At 39.4% G+C, this 18,553-nt stretch overlaps 1 protein-coding gene across 2 annotated transcripts in view; it reads right to left on the bottom strand.

Annotated features, from left to right (window-relative positions):
- The window catches only part of MTDH (metadherin), a 34,258-nt gene extending 15,913 nt beyond the window's left edge, over positions 1–18,345 (bottom strand). The window contains exons 1-6 of one of the 2 annotated variants that reach the window (XM_085053266.1): positions 17,634–18,345; positions 11,592–11,696; positions 7,237–7,318; positions 6,629–6,808; positions 5,133–5,201; positions 2,404–2,655 (exon numbers count right to left, since the gene is read on the bottom strand). In XM_085053266.1, the coding sequence (XP_084909392.1) occupies positions 2,404–2,655; positions 5,133–5,201; positions 6,629–6,808; positions 7,237–7,318; positions 11,592–11,696; positions 17,634–18,038 (1,093 nt within the window). In that variant the 5' untranslated portion in view covers positions 18,039–18,345. The remainder of the gene's footprint in view (positions 1–2,403; positions 2,656–5,132; positions 5,202–6,628; positions 6,809–7,236; positions 7,319–11,591; positions 11,697–17,633) is intronic. The other variant, XM_085053265.1, reaches the window with a different exon arrangement.
- Between the last annotated feature and the right edge of the window lie 208 nt (positions 18,346–18,553).

The raw sequence follows: 18,553 nt of genomic DNA, 5'->3' as shown, positions 1-18,553 counted from the left end.
GCCCCATACTATTATTCCTCCCATTAGTGCAATCATTAAGTTTTGAAAAAGCACACTAGCTGGAACACAGCTTGGAGTAAATTTTAAACATATATATATGTTAAAGAATAGAATGAAATTCCAAAAAATTTTTGACAAATAGGAGACACTGCTTAAAAATGAAGGCATACTTGACTGTTAAATGTAAGGCAGAAAATAAGCAGAAATAGTCAGTGGTGGTAATGTGTCCAAAGAAAGACCTAGTTATAATGTGATTTTAAATAAAAACTACTAGCGGCTTTTATTTAGAATTACATTTACTTAATTGGAGAAGGGGCTAAAAACTGGACAGGTGTTCCCAATGTTGTCCAAAAACTAGACAAACACTATCCCCCAATTACTGACTCCTGTGTTAACGCATCCCAGAATACTGCTGGTGTCCCTTGCTGGCTCATATTCAACTTGGTGCCCACCAAGACCCCTTGTCCACAAAGCTGCAATCCAGGCAGTCAATATCCAGCCAGGGCTGCTTCCAACCCAGATTCAGCACTTCACATTTGTCCTCACTGAACTTCCTTGGTTTCTTGTTCGCCCATTATTCCATCAGGTTTAGGTGCTTCTGGATGGGATCCCTGATCTGGACTGTTTCAGCTGATTCCTGCCTCCCTGTTTAAGTCTGGTGTAATCTGGAAACTGGATGTGAATGACAAGGTTGCCTCCTCCAGGTCACTTACAAAGACTATAAACAGGACAGTTTTAAGTACAGCCCTGTGATATTCCTCTTGTTACCAGCCTCCAGGGAGAGTAGGACTTTCTAAAAATTACCTTGGGCCTGATTAGTTTTCCAACACTTCTAGCTTGGATACAATAACATCGTGACAGACAGTGTTGAAAGCATTAGTCAAGTCATCATGAAAGACTTTCACTGCTCCCCCTTCACCCACAAAATTAGTCATTTTACCAGAAGCAATTCAGCCTGGTCAGACATGATGTATCTCAGTAACTAAACCAACAAAAGGCTGGTCACAGCCACTAAGAACTGCCTTATTAGAATATATATCAGAACACATCTAGCCAGAACATGAAAAAAAACCCTTTGCTTCTACTTGGCAACAGTAAAGCTTCCAAGGGTGTATCAGATCTAGCCTTAGGAACTCCATTTCAAGATATGCCAGAGAAATAAAAGGTCTAGACTTCTGCAGATTATGGCTGGTGTAGGGCTGTGTTTTGGATTTGTGCTGAAAACAAGATTGATAATATAGCGATGCTTTTGTTATTGCTGAGCAGTGCTCACACACAGTCAAGGCCTTTTTCACTTCCTGTATCACAGGCAGCAACACGGCTGGGGCTTGTCTTCCCAACAAGTAGTTGGAAAGAGACACAGCCTGCACAGCTGACCCCAGCTAGCCAAAGGAATATTCCCTACCATGTGGCATCAGTATATAAAGTGGGGGGAAGGAGGAGGAAGGGACATTTGGAGTTACGGCGTTTGTCTTCACAAGACACTGTCACACGTGATTGATCCCTGCTCTCCTGGAGATGGCTGAACACCTGCCGGCCCATGGGAAGTAAAGAATTATTTCCTTGCTTTGCTTGTATGCATGGCTTTTGCTTTCCCTATTAAATTGTCCTTATGTCAACCCATGAATTTTCCAGCTTTTATCCTTCCAATTGTCTCCCCCATCCTGCTGGTGGGAGAGTGAGCGAATGGCTGCGTGGGGCTTGGCTGTTGGCTGGGGTTTAAGACAAGATAAAGTAACACTGCTGACTACAAAGGCACACTGCTTTCCAGAAGAGATGAAGATTACTTAGACCAAACAGTGGGAAGGGCCATGTCACAGCATTGACTAGTAAGTTAATAATTGTTGTCCACAGAGAAAACAAGAAATCTCTTCTCCATTATTACGATGGACAGCACAAGTGATGGAGGCAGAAAGCTGTACTGAACACTAAAAAAGTTTCTAATGAGAAGAACTGCATAACACTAAATGTCACAAGAACTGAACAACCTTTATGCCTACGGCCTAAAAAATACCTGCAAAAACCAAACACAGTTGATTTGATCATGCTGGATCAACAGAACAGACTTACAACCTGGGTTTTAAGACATTATTTAAAAGAAGTTACACTTCAAAATGGCTTAGTAATCATCTTCAGAACTCTATGAAAGTTATATAAAACATTGAATTCCTTCACAGAAGTAATTTTGTCAGATACACTCAAAAAACCCAGTTTAACTGTACACAGAGACACAGATGCTAAGCCATCAGAACTTACAGTAAACAGAAAGAGTTCAGTTACCATTTCATTAGACCACACCAAGATTCTTTTAATATATAAACAAAAATATTTCAGAGATCGACTACTAAAAAATACATTTTTGTAAAAATGCTTACATGAAGCAAGTTCTTCAAAATAGCTTACCAATAGGAGTGAACAAAGAACGCTCTTTCCAGGGCCTGCCCACCAGGGGTACACCCCAGTCCTTTCCATTCCCATTAGCATCTCCAGTGTCTTGGCCCCAAGCCAATGTCTCAGGCTTCCTCTTCCCAGCTGCAGTTGAAGGAACAGATGTCCATTTCTCCTCCCCTACACCTATCTGCGAGGAGATTTTTACAGACTTCTCATTCCAGCTTCCCCCATTTACTGTATGGCTTTCACTCAATCCTGAAGAAACTTGAATAAAATAATGAAAACATTACTTAAAATAAGAACTGGATGAAGAATTAAAATATCACTTACATGCACACTCACTTAATAAAAAACCCCAAATGAACAGCAGCTTTGCTACACCAGTGTGACACTGACAGAGCTACTGCTCTGTCTCAGCTGATTTTCCAGTTCAGATGATATATACCATCTGCCTACTGACTTGAAGAGTGAGGGAAAAACAGCACCAACTGCACTCTATTTCCTTATCCCTTTCTTTATAGGCCTGATGTATTGGTGAACTGGTGCCTCTAAGATTAAAAAAAGGGGTGGGGAGGGTGCTTTCAACACTGTCGGCTAATTTCTCTTACAGAGTATGGTGATGACTTGTGGAAAAGCCCATGCACTAAATGGAGAATATTTTCTGTTTCATAACTGTATGCAGCAGTTCTCCAAGCAGGACGTAGATGAAATTCTCAAGTATTAGATAATATTTCCCAAACACTACATAGGATTTACAAAGAGCACAGTCACAGAGTTACTACCACAGACTCATTACCATAGAGTCCATCACAATTAGAGATAAAAATCATACTAGCACTCAAAATAATTTATAAGTAACATATTTCATGTTACACGAAGGTAGAAGACCACAACACTGCATGAGTCTGTTACATGTGATCGTGATGAGAAATTACTAGCCACTGCAAGTTTACTGTATACTTCCACAAGTCAGCAGTACATTGAGACAAAAATCATAATAAAAGTTTAAATTTTTGTCCCTACAAAATATAAGTGCTAGTACACCCAGCCTCACCTACTGTACATCACAAACCTTTCTCAAAGCATTTTGGATATCAAATTACCTTTTTCTATGTGCAGTGCAAAGCCAAAAAAACTGCTCTTTTAAAGCAATTAAGAAATATTTGTATATTACAAGCATGACACTAAAACAGTAAGCCAAACCCTGCTGCACAAGTCAATATCATATGCCAACAGACCAAGCATTTTATTTCTCAAATGAACTTGTAGCTCAGGCAGCATGAACATGCCCAATACAAGGTGGCCTCACTGACATAGAATTAATTAGGTGAGATATAACTAGATTTTCTCAGACAAATCAATTCCAAACACAGACATCTGTAAGGTCACCACTGCTGTACAAAAACCACTGCCCTTTCTCCACAGCACTAGCATTGCTCCTGTCAGTCAACTCCTAGGGTAATATGAAGTCTTAGGGAAAGGCAACAAGAAGAATACTGAACAGACAAAATCCAGACTGTAGTTGGTAGAAAAACCTTTTTGCAACCTCGCAAAAAGGCAACTGAGGTCCCGATGCATGAGCTTGATTACTCTCTGTTTATTATAATACTCTGTCAAAAACTTTACCTTCTAAATGACCAACAAGTTTTTACTGAATCACAGAAAACTTAAGACTGAAAAGGATCTCTCAAAGTCACCTAGTCCCACTTTCTGCTCAATGCACAGCTAACTTCAACATTATACTACATTATGGAAGTTCTGGAAACCATAAAGGCTGATTGCCCAGAGATGCTTTGAACTTTATAATAAAGAACTTTTTTCCTTGAGGCCTGTCAGAGTTTACCCTTACTGAAACTTGATTATAGCCTCCTGTCCCCCCATTAGGTTTCGCTGAAGAATACAGCTCCCCCCATCTGTGTGATGGTACAGGAAGTCTGCATGTGAAGTAAAGCTCTCAAAAACAAGCAAAGGGATTAACTTGCTGGATCTGAGTGCTTTTAATAACTCATTTATTGACTCGCTTACTTACACTAGCTACTTTTCATTAAAGCAACACAACTGATGTTGGCTATATGATATGAAACAACCATCTTGATTTCATTACATCAAACGAATTTACTTCAAGTATTATTACAGCAGTATTCCTTATTAGAAAACTGCTAAGATTCATTAGTCAAATATTTTAAGTTATGTGTGTGACATATATCAAGTATATTCTTTTATAAACATGCATTTATATTTAAGAACTTTCAAAATGACTGTATTTATGCATCTCAAAGGAGCATGTAAAGAACTAAGTTACTTGTGTATACAATCTAAAACTAGTAAAAACAATAACCAGGACTTGTGTGCTCTTTGCAGTTATCTATACCAGGGTTTTCCTTAAGCAAATAATTCATTAACACAAAGAAATGAGTAAGTTTGAAAAGCTAGCATTAAGAATTTTTCAGCAGAGTTTAAAAATACACGTTACTGTTCTGTACATAAACATTTTTGTAAGAGGTAATCTGTTTGAAAATTCTAGATACTGAGTTGTATTTCTACATGTTACAGACTGTTTTCAACTTCTTAAGAAGTAACTGCAATGTAGAAGTATAACATTTGCATAGTTGAAAGAGCCAGACGTATAGTAAAGTTCCTTGTCAGTAGCTGCTCAAAATCCTGCACAGACAGTTGCTGTTTTCACTTCTGTAAAATACTTCTCTAGTTACGTAGGATGCCCAATAATGAAAACTTTTTACCTTGTGGAATTGATGACTCCCCCTTTGCAGGTTTAGAGCTGTTAATCTGTGCATTCAAAAGTGCATCACCTGATTAAGAAGTAAGAGGAAACAAAGTTAGATGAAGCTTTTTCAAGCAGCAACACCTGTAAAAATCTTCTGATAGAGCATCTATTACTAATATTTTAAGAAAAGAAAAGAAATATATTAGTACCTCACAGTAAACTAAGACAATTCCAGAACATTTAAGAATAAAATTAAAATGCTCGATTTTTTATTATTTGTGTTTATGTTGCAGACAGAATGAAGTCACACTGACTTAGATCCATAAATGAAGTAACTGCTGATTTCAAAGAACTTCAGCTACTTTCCCAATAAATGAAGAGCAGAAATCTAAAACACAGGCTTGTCATTTTCAAGCAAAGGGTGGCTCTAAGTATTACTGACCTGTAACTATTTCTAGCTTTTACTTTACCACGAAAACACTAGATACAGCTGAATTCTTTTTAGATTAGTCTTAAACAAGGTGATACATAAGATACATAAAAACATGATACATAATAGACTCCGACTGGAGAGGTTACAGTAGTTATGGTTAGCAACAATGTATAGAGACAGTTGGAACTACAATTTTTTGAAGCTCTGTGTAAATGGCAGGGGAAAAAAAAGGTAACAGGGAAACCCTGCTCTAGTCCTCAGGGCAATAATTACACAGTCAAGGTGCAAATGACTGTCAAAAAAACAGGAGGGTGAGGCACACAAATTTCAATAAATTGTTTCAACATACAGCAGCTGCTAGGCTCGGTCTTTCTGTCACTTTGTTAAAACATCAAGTTTCATTTAATTAAAGCATCTATTTCTCAGTCTAAGCCAAATATGAATTCCTGTGCCTAAACACGCTTTAAACCAGCCCATGCAATCTTTTTCTTCTGTTACAGCAGCAGCCATATCTATTGCATCCTCAGCTATAGGAACTGCCTACAAAATCTCAGCCACATGTGCCTTACCATTATGAACAGCTTTAGTACAGGATACTACTAAATCTACATTGGAAAAAAAAAAAGCCTACATTTTAAGCAGTGAATGATCTTTGAAGAGAAATTCAGGGACCTAACTTTCCCACAAGGAAGCACTCAAAAAGTTAAGGAGTTGGTGCTGCCTGCAGCAGTGCTGAGGATGCCTTTGAAGTTTCTGGAAAAAAGGGGAAGAGTCACAGAGCATAAATGAAGGAACAGGGACATGCCTATGCAGTTGTGCAGCAACCAACAGTGCACCAGTGTGGATAAAGGCCAGAGTCTCAGCCATTTACTCCAAAACACTCTCCTTAACTTCCCCAAAAATATGGAAAAAAAAGGGGGAGTGTTGCACAATGAGAAAGTACTTTTCCACAGCTTGAAATAATTTCCTCATGAGTTTCAGCTCCAAATATACCTATCATCCATAACAGAGTCACTATTTAAGCATTTGGGTGAAGTTATCTTTCTAGGACACGTTCACAGCTCTACCAAGCACCATACCTTTATTTTTTCTGAGACCAACTGGAAGTGATGGTGTAGGCATCAGCTGTTCAATGGATACAGTAACTGTATTTTCCATACCCTGGAGATTTGATTCTCCTGAGCCACCGTCATTCAGCACCTTGTCTCGCTTACGCTGCTGACGCCTCTCTCTGTTGCTGATTTTTGTTTCCCAGGCTCCTAAAACACAACCCAAATGAAAACATCACTCAGTCACAGAGGAAGGAAAGATTTTTAGCTTGCATCATATCAAACTGAACTCTGAGGACAGTTTAACCAATCAGCTTCAACAGCAGTTAGAAGACACACACAAATGGCCAAAGGTAAATTTTTCTGGGACAATACTTTGCTTCACAGAGCAAAACATGAATAACCTGAGCACCCTACTATCCATAACCTCGCTGTTTCTGTAAGAGTACCTAAAAAAAAAAAATTAAATAAATCAGCTGACATTACTACATACTGCTCTTTCAAAGATCAGATTTCCAGACAATTTGTGACTATGGAGTTATGAGTTTTTTAAGTTTCTTCATGAACCAAACACAAGTAAATCTTAAACAGCATTTAAGCTGAAATATTTGCAGTTTGTGTATGTTTGTGCTCAGTACCTTCATCAACTTCCTTTCCATCGAGACGAGACATGTCCTGAACCGTTTTAGCATCTCCCTTTGATTTCTTTTTTTTCTTTGACTAGAATAAAAATAAAACATTATCTTAATTGCTTAGTGATCACTTGGCATAATGATTCAGAACAATCCCCTCCCCCCCCCAAAAGCAGAAACAAATTTAAAATAGATTTTCCCCAAACGACCCTCTGTGAAAGACTTATGCAGCATAGAAATGGCAGGTAGGAAGAACATTACTTATGCTACAAAGTACAAAGCCAGGTAGAAGAAGCTATGCTGGCAGGGTCACAGTCACAGAAGAGTAATGAACTGTTTAGCAGGCAGATCCCACTCTGTCAAAATTTGTTTTGTGCAGAAGCAAGAATAAAGTTACATATGGAGAAATAAATAATGCCAATAATTCCTTTGAAAAGAAGGTAAGAAAATTCAAGCTCTGAAATTACTGCAAAACATAAGCTGTGATGAGAGCCCATACATTAACATTTTCCCCCCCAGGTTTCATCAGTTATGGCTTCTTGAATATAAGAGCAAAGCTAAACAAATAGGAACATACATGACTACTTCGGCAAACAGTTTTGGTTCAGTAGGTGGCAATACAGAATGTTGAAAAGATAATATTGAGCAAAAAACCCAAAATATTGGGAGAGAATGTATTGCAGAAACCTTGGAGTTCAATCTTTTTTGATAGGCTAAAGTGATGGCATATAGACTACCTTCTTAAAAAGAAAATACAGTGCTGAAAAGCTGTTCAACTTAGTGAAAGATATAAGAACTACCATACAAACATGAATGAAATAGAACAAGACTTTAAAAAGAAATATGGTTATCCACTCCAATGTTAAAAGGGGAACTATTCGCTTATTCACTGTCTCTGAAATATTCTAAGAATGCTGGATGTCTTTCTGAAATACATACTTCTGCCAGAGTCAGACTAGGAATCGCTAATTGTATACCTGAGTTCCCACTATTTGGTTTTCTAGTCTTAAATGTCTAAGAAGTTTATAACAATCTCTCTAGAATTTAGAATTGGTAAAACCTGAATTATTACCACAGTTGCTGCAGGTATTCTGTGGGCCCCCACAGTGGCATGCAGTTCACACACCTTAGTGAGGTTCCATGCCCCAAAAGTAATCTGTAGCTTCAATACAAGTACTGAGAACAGTACAGTTTGTGAGTGCAGCAGCGATGATAAAAAATTCACTGCTTATATGCAATGCTGTGTCAACATACTTATAACATTAAGGGAACTGACTTGAACAGTTAATTGATCGTGTAATGTGCTAGGGGAGGGACCCAAGCTATAGATGCACCCAAACTGAATTCTCACTTGCTCAGCAGACTACCTTTACAACATACCAGCTAACTTCTGAAAAGTCTCCAGAGGAGAAGGGCTGGTTTCAAAAGCAACCTGAGAAGAATTGGTTCTAAAAATATAAACAAATCAAATCATTTACTACAGCACATTCTGAGGAAAGAATTAAAAAGTGAAAGTTAGAATTATTTAAAAATTGCCTCTTGAAGCTCAAACAGAGGAAAGATTAGTAAGTTTGTACCTTTGTCTCTGATTTGCAGCTACACTGAGACTGGAACTTGAGATCTTAAAATTTCCCATCCACAAAGCCGTAACTACCCAACTGTCCTCTGGCACTAAGAGAGCACCTGAAATTACTTCAGTGTCACAGACAACAGTTCAAGATGACTACTCTTCCAAACTGTAACTTCAGTTTCCTTAAATAACTAATTCCTATGCAAGTATTGACATAAAATTTTACACTTTTCATGAAAACATCAAAGTTTAAGAGCTTAAAAATAAGTTCATGATTAACATACTTTTTTAAAAGATGAAGAATTCAAATCTTGAAACTGTGTTTACTTTCCTAAACTGTGTTACCCTGTTCTGAGAAACCAGAACCATAATTTTAATCCGATTTACTCACTACCTGCTAAACTTTGTACTATATCAGTTGCTATCTCAGTAACAAACTGACTGTAACAGAAAGAGATGTTAAAGCCAGAGCAAGCCAGCCGGTCGGTCACTTTGCAGAAGCCTAAGCATTCAGAGCATCACCTTCTGCAACACACAAAGATGCCAGTGTTGGCTCTGCCAACAGCCAAAGAGCACATGAGGAATTCAGCAAGCCTGCCAAAATGTTTTAAGTCATTAAGATGCATTGTACTCCATGCAAGAACAATAGAAAAATAAACCTTTCTTCCTGACCCCTAGATGACTAATTATTTCTAGTATTCAAGACAAAGCAGTTATGTGCTTGCAAACAGAATGGACAATGACATTTTAACATCCCACAGTCCCATCCACAAAGTCACTTCTTAGGTAACAGTCCCTTACACTAAACACTAAAAAACCCCCTGTACTGTGGCAAGTCACTAATTGCAGAATCACAAACCCTGTGAACAGCCATAGTCCAGCCATTACCCAAAGCCTCCCCTCCCACAAGACAGAAAAACATGCATGAAATTCACAACTCTGAAGCACAAAAAAATAACCTTGCCCTTCAGGCCATGGATTATATGTATCAATTTATGTACACACACATACATATAAGTTTAATCACAGCCACTGTCTTATACCATCCATCCCAAAGACGGTAACAAAGACACATACACAGGACCCCTTACAACCTTAGCAGGTTTATAATGTTACAAATATAACAGATGGCCTGAGAAGCCTTACCAAATAAGTAGAAGCCTGTAGTTCAAAGAAAGTTCTTAAGTATGCTTTTAATTGAAGGGTAGCAATTTACTCCTAAGTCAATCATGTTTTGCTCACAGTCCCCCAAAGTGATATGAAAACACAATTAAGTCAAATAATCATCGGTATCCATTTAGTGGTACTCCTTTCCTGGAGCTGCAGCTTCAACTTCACATTTTAAAATTCAGATCAGTACGTTTGCAATTTTAAGGTGAAGTTGAGTTTAGGATTTAAACACTGTGCCTACTTGAAAACCTGCAAATAGAGTTATTCATTCAGGTTCAAACTGTGCTGTTATTGGGAAAAAAAACCCAGCAAAGTCAATCTGATATGCAAAACATGGGGCAGAGAAAGAGGCACATAGCATGAAATTTTAAGGCAAACCTGTTTCACAGAAAAGTCATTCAATTTGCCAATGCCAAAAATGTTTAAAGCCCTTCAGCAAACTAAAATTTTAGCCAAAATAGTAACATAATACAAGTTAGTATTTTAGCCAAAATACTAACTGCAAAATAAGTTATTAGAGGGTAGTCAAGTTTGTTTATTAAACCTTGAATAGGCTAAAGAAATTACAGTAGTAGTGGAATGGCTTGGGTTGGAAGGGACCTTAAAGATCACGTAGTTCCAACCCCCCCCTGCCATAGGCAGGGACACCTTTCACTAGACCAGGTTGCTCAGAGCCCAATCCAGCCTGACCTTGAACATTTCCAGGGTTGGGGCATCCACAGCCTCTCTGGGAAACCTGTTCCAGTGTCTCACCACCCTCACAGCAAAGTGTTTCTGTTACAAACAGTCATTTACTTTTCTGCAGTATAATTACAACGAAAGCATTTTACTGAAGAAAGTAAGTCAGAAAACAATGAGAGTGGGAAAACTTCATGCACAATGTTAGTAAAAGAGCCAAGCAAAGAAATTATCAAAAGCCTATCAAGTATATCCATGTTGCCCATAAATGATAGCTTATAAGATAAGACAAGAAGATACTAGTCCTCACAGTTCAAAAAGTAACACTGACATGAGTACAGTTCCTTTTAGATAACATTGCAGATCAATGTTTAAAAAGATATTTTTAATGTAGCTGTTTAATTTGCATAACAAAAAGCTCACTCCAGACTTCAAAGCTCACATATGTCATCAAAAATGAAGAACTCTAATTACTAATGGATACATCCATGGCAAAAGAAATAAGCAGGCACATGCTCTTAATCCTTTGAATAGTAGTCCCTCAATTGGTAGACCATTTACAAAGCACTTAACAATACTATCATTATGCTGCATCTCCATAGAAGCCATCAAAGATGAAACACAAACTTTATTTCTGTAGGCTTAACACTGTCACATGATGAACACAGATACCAGTGTTTAGTGGGGGGCTGGGAGTGGGGTTTACTTGATAAACATGCTGTGATAAGGCATTTCTCAGAAGTTAAGAAAATACTACTTTAGCTCTTTCCAACTCCAAATTAGATTAGTACTCTTCACAGTAAGAAATATGCTACTCTTCACAGTAAGAAATATGCCCTCTTCTGTCATGTAAGTAACATGATTTCAAATCACAAATACAGTTACTAGATATTGAAATAAGATACACCAAACTTTACATTGTTGCTTTGTATCCATAACTGACCTTTTCATTCTTCTTTTCTGTGTCCACAGGCTGCTTTACATTGTCTTTACGGACAGTTTGTACTACTTCATCTTCAGATACATCAAGGAAAGATCGTCCATTAGGCTGTGTAAATAATAAGCATAAATAATAAAATAAATTGGAGAAAGCAGGTGAAACAAAGCTCAAGTTACACTATTACTGAAATGTAATTACTTGTTGACTGAAAAATGCTTATAAGATTATTGAATAAAGCAGACCAAATTGTGGATTGGTGTTCGAAGTATCTACTGCAATTCTATATTTACCAAACACAGCAATGGAAAAGGAAAGAGAACAGTCTTCTCATTTCATCTCACTCCTACTGAACCCAGGAATTTCATAACAAAAGGTAAATCTCTGAAATTTACCAGCTTTTTAAGTTCTGAATCAGTTTTCAGACCAGCTACAGTTGTAGTGCCACGAATTATCTAATAAATTTAACAGAATTACCACTTTGTAGCAGTTCAGCAACAGGACTAATTTTTAAAAGTATTTCTACCTTGATCAAACATCTGTAATTTTCTAATAATTATCTATGCATAACCCTTGAAGCTCACTTCCTTCACAAGTCAAACTTCATAGTAGAACAGAAATTAGAAATCAAACATGAAGCATGACTAAGCACGACATCCCATTGTTCTTCTCAGACAGACTTGATTACAGGCGTTACATGAGTCTACCATTTCCCCTGACACAATTAAGCAAAGAAATTTAGCATGTATGATTCAACATATAAAATTAAAACTCTGGACAATCATTAAATGAGTCTTAACATTGTATTTGACAGCAAAGGCATACACCCTAGCCTATACATTCCCCATACTAAAATGTAACTTTTAACAAAAAGCTATGACTGAAGTTACTCTGCTTAACTGCAGAAAAGATGAAAATATGTATATATTATACTACTGTCAGCCATTAAGTTCCCTTAGTGAAAAACAATTGTCAAGAATAGTATCTGGTAGAGTCCACATAAATGTCACCACACAAATGCTCACATTCAGAATGACTCGGATAAATTAACGACTGAAAACTAAATAAGCATAAATAGCTACTTAAAAGTTGCTTTAATTCCTGCAATTCTTTCAAAATAAAGTTCAAGCTCTATTGCCTTTAGTTATTTTTTTGTTAATAAATACCCAAAAGCTGTTTTAACTCAGCATCACACAAACCTTATTGCTTTCAAGTAAAACAAAAGCTGTATCACAACTTCGTGTGGCCTTCTCCTTCAAATATTAGATCTGATCCTCAATTTAAGTGTTACAGGCATTTAAGTCTTGCCACATTGTATTACACTTACAAACCACCCTTGGCATGATTTCACCAGTGCATAACACAGTACTGCTTACTGTAGTTAGCAAGCATGCCAACTTCTTCAAAGTAACTATTAATAGAAATTGAAAGATCAGGTCACCTAACCCCTCTTCTCCTGCAACAACCAGCTTTAAACTAGACTTCTCATATCTAAGATGCAGTACATTTCCCTCAGCATTTTGAAAATGAAGTATATGTTACAAATCTGTGTCTAGGAACTCCCTCTAAAGAGTCTTCTCAACAAAGTCCACAGTACTCAATTCCACAGGGATACCAAAGAACTGATATTCAATCTTGAAAATAACTCGTTGCCAAAACTCAGTTCTTGCGCCTCTCTATTTTTTTCCAGAATCTGTTTAGCAGTAGAGTTAGATAACATATTTGATGCATCTAGTATTGGACTTGTGTCAAGAAAGTTTACAGACAACTAACTTTTTTAATTCTGTAACTTGCTTTGCTTCTTTGCTATTACATATATACCTTTAATTGAAAACTAGTTTCTTTATCCCTCCCAACTATTCAATAAATAGAAGTTTTAATCTTTAATTAAAAAAAAAACCCTTCAGCTGTTTCTCTGAAGTAATAAACTAATTCATATCCATTAAGAACCCTCTAGAAAAATTCATCCACATGACTGTCCAAAATGCTGTCTGATCATCTGATCATGTAAACAACAACCTTTAGAAATATGTTTGAGAATTTGCACTTTGATACATTCAGGGAGAAATGCATCCCTTAATTGTAACACCCTCCTTTTAAGTGGAAGCTCTCCACATTTACTATCTGCCCACAGATGAATCATAGAATTTTAACCAAAATCCATGTGACCATTTTTGGATATACCAAAGAAAGCAACAGAAGCGGGAAAGAAAAAACTTTTTCTACAGTATTCAGAAATGTTTCATTTTAAAAGGACCACCACAGCCCAAAGTTTGAAACTTTATGGGTAATATATTAAACACCCACTGACAAAATTAATTAATTCTAAACTGTGCAATTTATTATTTGCCATCTTTTTTACCCTCATCTTAAAGCTGCCAGGCACGATGCAACAAATAGGCAGAAATAGTGCTGTTCAGTAACAGTACTGATCGCTGAATGTTTTACTTGCCTGAGAACCTTAAAATACCAATACTTTAATAAATGTTTTACCACACACATTCATATGAGGGTGTTAAGACATACGAAACATAGAAAAGGTTTTGCTTAGACTGTCAAAATGAGAAATATTCTTTAAAAATGGTAGTGCAAAGGCTAACTCAGTTTCACAATCAAACAGCATTAATGAAATTGCTATCACCTCAATCTTACAACGCTGTATTAAGCCAAAGTCCTCAGTTACACATTATAAAGATATCTCTACTTAGAATATCTTTGGCCAGCGATAGAATCTGTTTACCAATGTTTTCTGTAAGCCTCTCTTCAGAAAGAAACTAAGCAATTTTCTCTATGAGCCCTAAAGAATCCTACAGCCCTACTTTTGCCATTTGACCATTAACATATATACAAATCAATACAGGAGTATCAGCTGAAAGTATGAAGTCTTTACACAATCTATTCCTAAGTGCAAATAAGCACTAAACAGCCACAGCCCAGAAAATTCTTTCAAGTAGACAAAATATGAAACTTCCTCAAATGAATGCAAATGCTTTTACTAGAGTGTGTAGCATTTATTCTCCAGGTGTATGACAAACAATAGGAAGTACACAGTCAATCTGGTATTTTTCACATCTACAAATAGATGGTGTGAATGGCTTTCTAAAGCGGCAGCAGAGCACAGAAGATGGCAGCCCTCAAGTTTCTGTGGTGTTTGGCAGATTGCACAGAAACCATATAAGAACAGCTTCACCTTTTTCTGCTGAAGTAGGAGAGAGAGGCACAGTAATTATTCAGAAGAGGAAGGAATTAAATAGCAAGTTTTTTGGACAGAAAAAAAATCTTAATGGGGTCAAAGAACTCTGTTTTAGGAGAAAAAGAGCTCTGCCTCTTCCAGGCATTAAAATAAAAATGAGAAAAGAAAAAAGCAGCTTCATCAGGTTTACTGCACAGAATCTGATGTAAAGACACCATGATACCTTGCTCCAAGCAGCCCGAGAAAGTCAGAATTGGCTCTGTAAACTGTAATGTTAATGAATGCTAAACAGTTTCAGCTCCATTTTTTTCTCAGTCTGTTCACAGCAAGTAAATAAACAGAATCTCATTGGTACTACTGTATTCAGTCAACACAGCACTACTCAAAGAAACCCATATTACTAAAAACATGAGATAAGTTGTACCTTACTTACACAGGTACTGAATAAAGCTGCATGCAAGAAAAAAAAATGCAATGAATACTCTTCCTCAGAAAAGTTACAGTGAAGAACACTTCTGATCCTGATTGATGAGTGTTACACATCACTTACCATACAGTGAGCTCAGTAATTCTGTATTAAAGTAACCCTATAGCTTTTAATTAGACATCTGTAGCGTGTTCTTAATGCTACAGACCAGTTGCTCTAAGCTTTCTGAAACACCCGCAATGGAAATCTAGATCTTGGCATAGCAAGCCCTGTAGTAAATCTACTGGTAATAGGCTTACTCTTTTTTCCCTCCCAGACCTCGATATTAGCATCACAGCACACAAAACCACAAGATGAAAATGACCAGGCAGCAGTCAGTAAGAATTTTTGTTTAATCTTTAAATTTACAATGTTATTTTGAGAATTTTGCAAATGTAAGTCAGAAAACACTGGGACATGCTAATACTGGTCTCTCTAAACTTACCTTGGAAAATGAGCACGAGGCAGGCCTATTAAAATTTGTCTCTGGTATAAACTTATTTGCACTACAGTTAATGATTCAATTTGTTCGTTTCCTTTTGGAGAAAGGTAGGATATTTTTCATCTCACCATGGAAATAATGAACACAAAGTACTACAAAATTAACTTTTAAAATCTTAACAAAACAGAATGACAGCTTAAAAATTACTTTGCTCTTTTGATTACAAAACGATCTGCTCTTACACTGCCTTAACTTTATTCTGTGCCTAGGTAAATAGAATGCTCAATAGAGTATAACTATTTATACTCACCAAAAATATCAGTTAGTTAAGTTTTACATAAAATTACTAAAGTTTGCTTTTATGAAGCCCTACATTACAAACCGTTGTCAAGTTAACCGTGATATCTACCTATTCACTCTACCTTCTGTGGAGGCATTTTTAATGTCTTAGGCAATGACTTGCAAGAGCTTATGCTTTGTTTTCATACTGGAGTTTAAAGTAAATAAATCAAGCAAAATCTAAATACTTTCTAGGATTAATCTTTGTTGTCAAGAAGGCATAACATATTTATTAAACACTGAAGTATCTGCTTCTCAAGACTGAAAAAAAATTACACCTTTAGCATGCCTTCTCCAAAATGGAGAACCTAGTTACACTGGAAAGATTCTGAATCATGTTTCCTCTTCTTGGTGCTCAGCATTCAGTCTCTTGCAACTTCCAGAAACAACTTTAGCAGTTCAGTGTCCAAAGACAGGTTGGTGGCATATAATTTTTTTTTCTGTTTAAGATGTTCTAACCTTAAGTTCTTATTAAAAAAAAAAACCTCAAACTTCTCAAATCTTAATACTGCCACAGACTCAAATGAAGACACAAATCCATTGTCTCTCTCTCGTCATTAGGGAAGCAATTCAGATTTTATAGAGCAAGATATAATTATACGACACAGTTGTAACAGGCAGGGGACATCTACTACACTTTCATTCCCATAATCCATTTGGACATAAATAGGATTACAAACATCCTAACAATATAAAAGCTATAGAAGCAATCCCTTCAAGCCCCAAAACTGTGACAACTGGAAGCTTTAAAAGGACAGTTGACAATCTCTGCATTCTACTAATTTTCTCATAAGTGGACGCATACTGTCAAAGATGGAAGGTTCCCACATCACATATTGAGGATTTAAAAAATATATAAATTACAGAAATGAGCTCTTTTTCAGGGGTTGCTAAGACACAGATTTCCTTATTAGAGGAGATGATCCTTACTGTAACAACTAAATCAGACATATTCCTATTGAGGCAAGTTCACAGCAACATTGACACTAACCAGTTCCATTGAAAATAAAAAGCAAAGAGCTTACTCAAGTTTGAATCATCACAGCATTCAAAAGGCTTAAAATGCTGCTTCCAATAGTCTTTACCTGCCTAGACTACTACTCCTGGCTTGAAATTCTAAGATTCTAAGCCATGCTATGGTCTCCACTACTGGTTGCTACCACTGCAAGCATTCAGGGAATAATAACAGTAATAGCTGCCTTAATATAATTTTTGCTTACAATAAAATGCTTCCAAAAAGCGAACCTTTTCCTCATCAGCCAAGGCTATTAACACGTAATTTACTTGTGGCAGCGCTGCTCCCCTAGGTTTTCAAAGCAACCATATAACTCAGACGACACGAGACGGCTCCAGAGCAGTCAGGCCCCCCCATCCCTTCCTTCCACAAGCAAATATCGCACGGCGGCTCGGGGGGAGCCGTACGGCACTCAGACCCTTCCCACCGGCGACAGGGCCTGCGGAGCGGCAGCCGCTCTCGGGGCCGCTCGCCAGACGCGCCCCCGTCGCCTTCCCACTGGGAGCCGGTCGGGTGCCGCTGCCCGCCCCGTCCCGCCGCTGTCAATAAGCCTTTCACCCCCGCTGCCCTGCCGGCCCTCGCTCCCCTCTCACCCGCGCCGCTTTCTCCGGCAGCTTCTTCCTGTTTCTCTTCTTCTGCTCGTCGCCTTTGAGGTTCAGCTGCCCGGGGCTCGGGCCCGCCGCCTTGCCCTGGCCCCCGCCGGCCGTCAGGCCCACGCCGGCCGCCTCGTCACCCTTCCTCACAGCCGCGCTCCGCGCCGGCTTCTTGCGGAGGCCGCTCCCGCAGGCCGCGGCCACCAGCAGCCCCAGCAACAGCAGCCCCAGCGCGGCCGGGACCACCAGGGCGAGCCAGGTGGGCAGCGCCTGCGGGTCGAGGCCCAGTTCGAGGCCCAGTTCGGCACGCAGCAGCCCCAGCCCGCCAGACAAGGCGTCCCGCACCCGGGCCGCCGCCTCCTCAGCACACCCGGCCGCCGCCTCCTGCCAGCTCCCCGCAGCCATCGCGGTCCCCGGCCCCGCAGAGGCCCGAACCGAGCAGGGCGGCGAGGGCGCGCTCAAGCCGAGCGCATCGCGGTCTCGGGAGAGCCGCGCCGACCCGCCCGAGCCGGAGGCACCGGGGGTGGGGGTAGGACGGGACGGGACGGGACGCGAGCGGAGCCTCGGCGGGACGCGGCTGCCTCAGCCCCGGGGCCGCCCGGGTCTCCTCCTCTTCCTCCTCCCCGCCCTCCTCCTCGCGCGCGACGTCACGGCCCCGCCGCGCGCCCGCCGCAGCGCGCCGCCACCGCCATGGCCGCCATCACAGCCGCGCGCGGGCGGGCGGGCCGCGCCTCCGCCTCCTCCGCCTCTTCCTCCCCGGCGCGCCCTGCCCAGCCCGGCCCAGCCAAGGGCGGTGCCGGCAGGGAAGGCAGCGATCTCGACGTGGCAGGCAGCGAGCGGGGCGGGAGCGGCGGGGGCGGCCGATGCCGCGGGGTTGGAAACGACCTCTGAGATCATCAAGTCCAACCTATGACCGAACA

Source organism: Lichenostomus cassidix, chromosome 2 (genome assembly GCF_008360975.1).
Source record: "Lichenostomus cassidix isolate B80296 chromosome 2, HeHo_3.0, whole genome shotgun sequence".
NCBI classification, from domain to species: domain Eukaryota; kingdom Metazoa; phylum Chordata; class Aves; order Passeriformes; family Meliphagidae; genus Lichenostomus; species Lichenostomus cassidix.
Note: the sequence above shows the minus strand (reverse complement) of the source record. Positions and strands in the feature narration are given on the sequence as shown.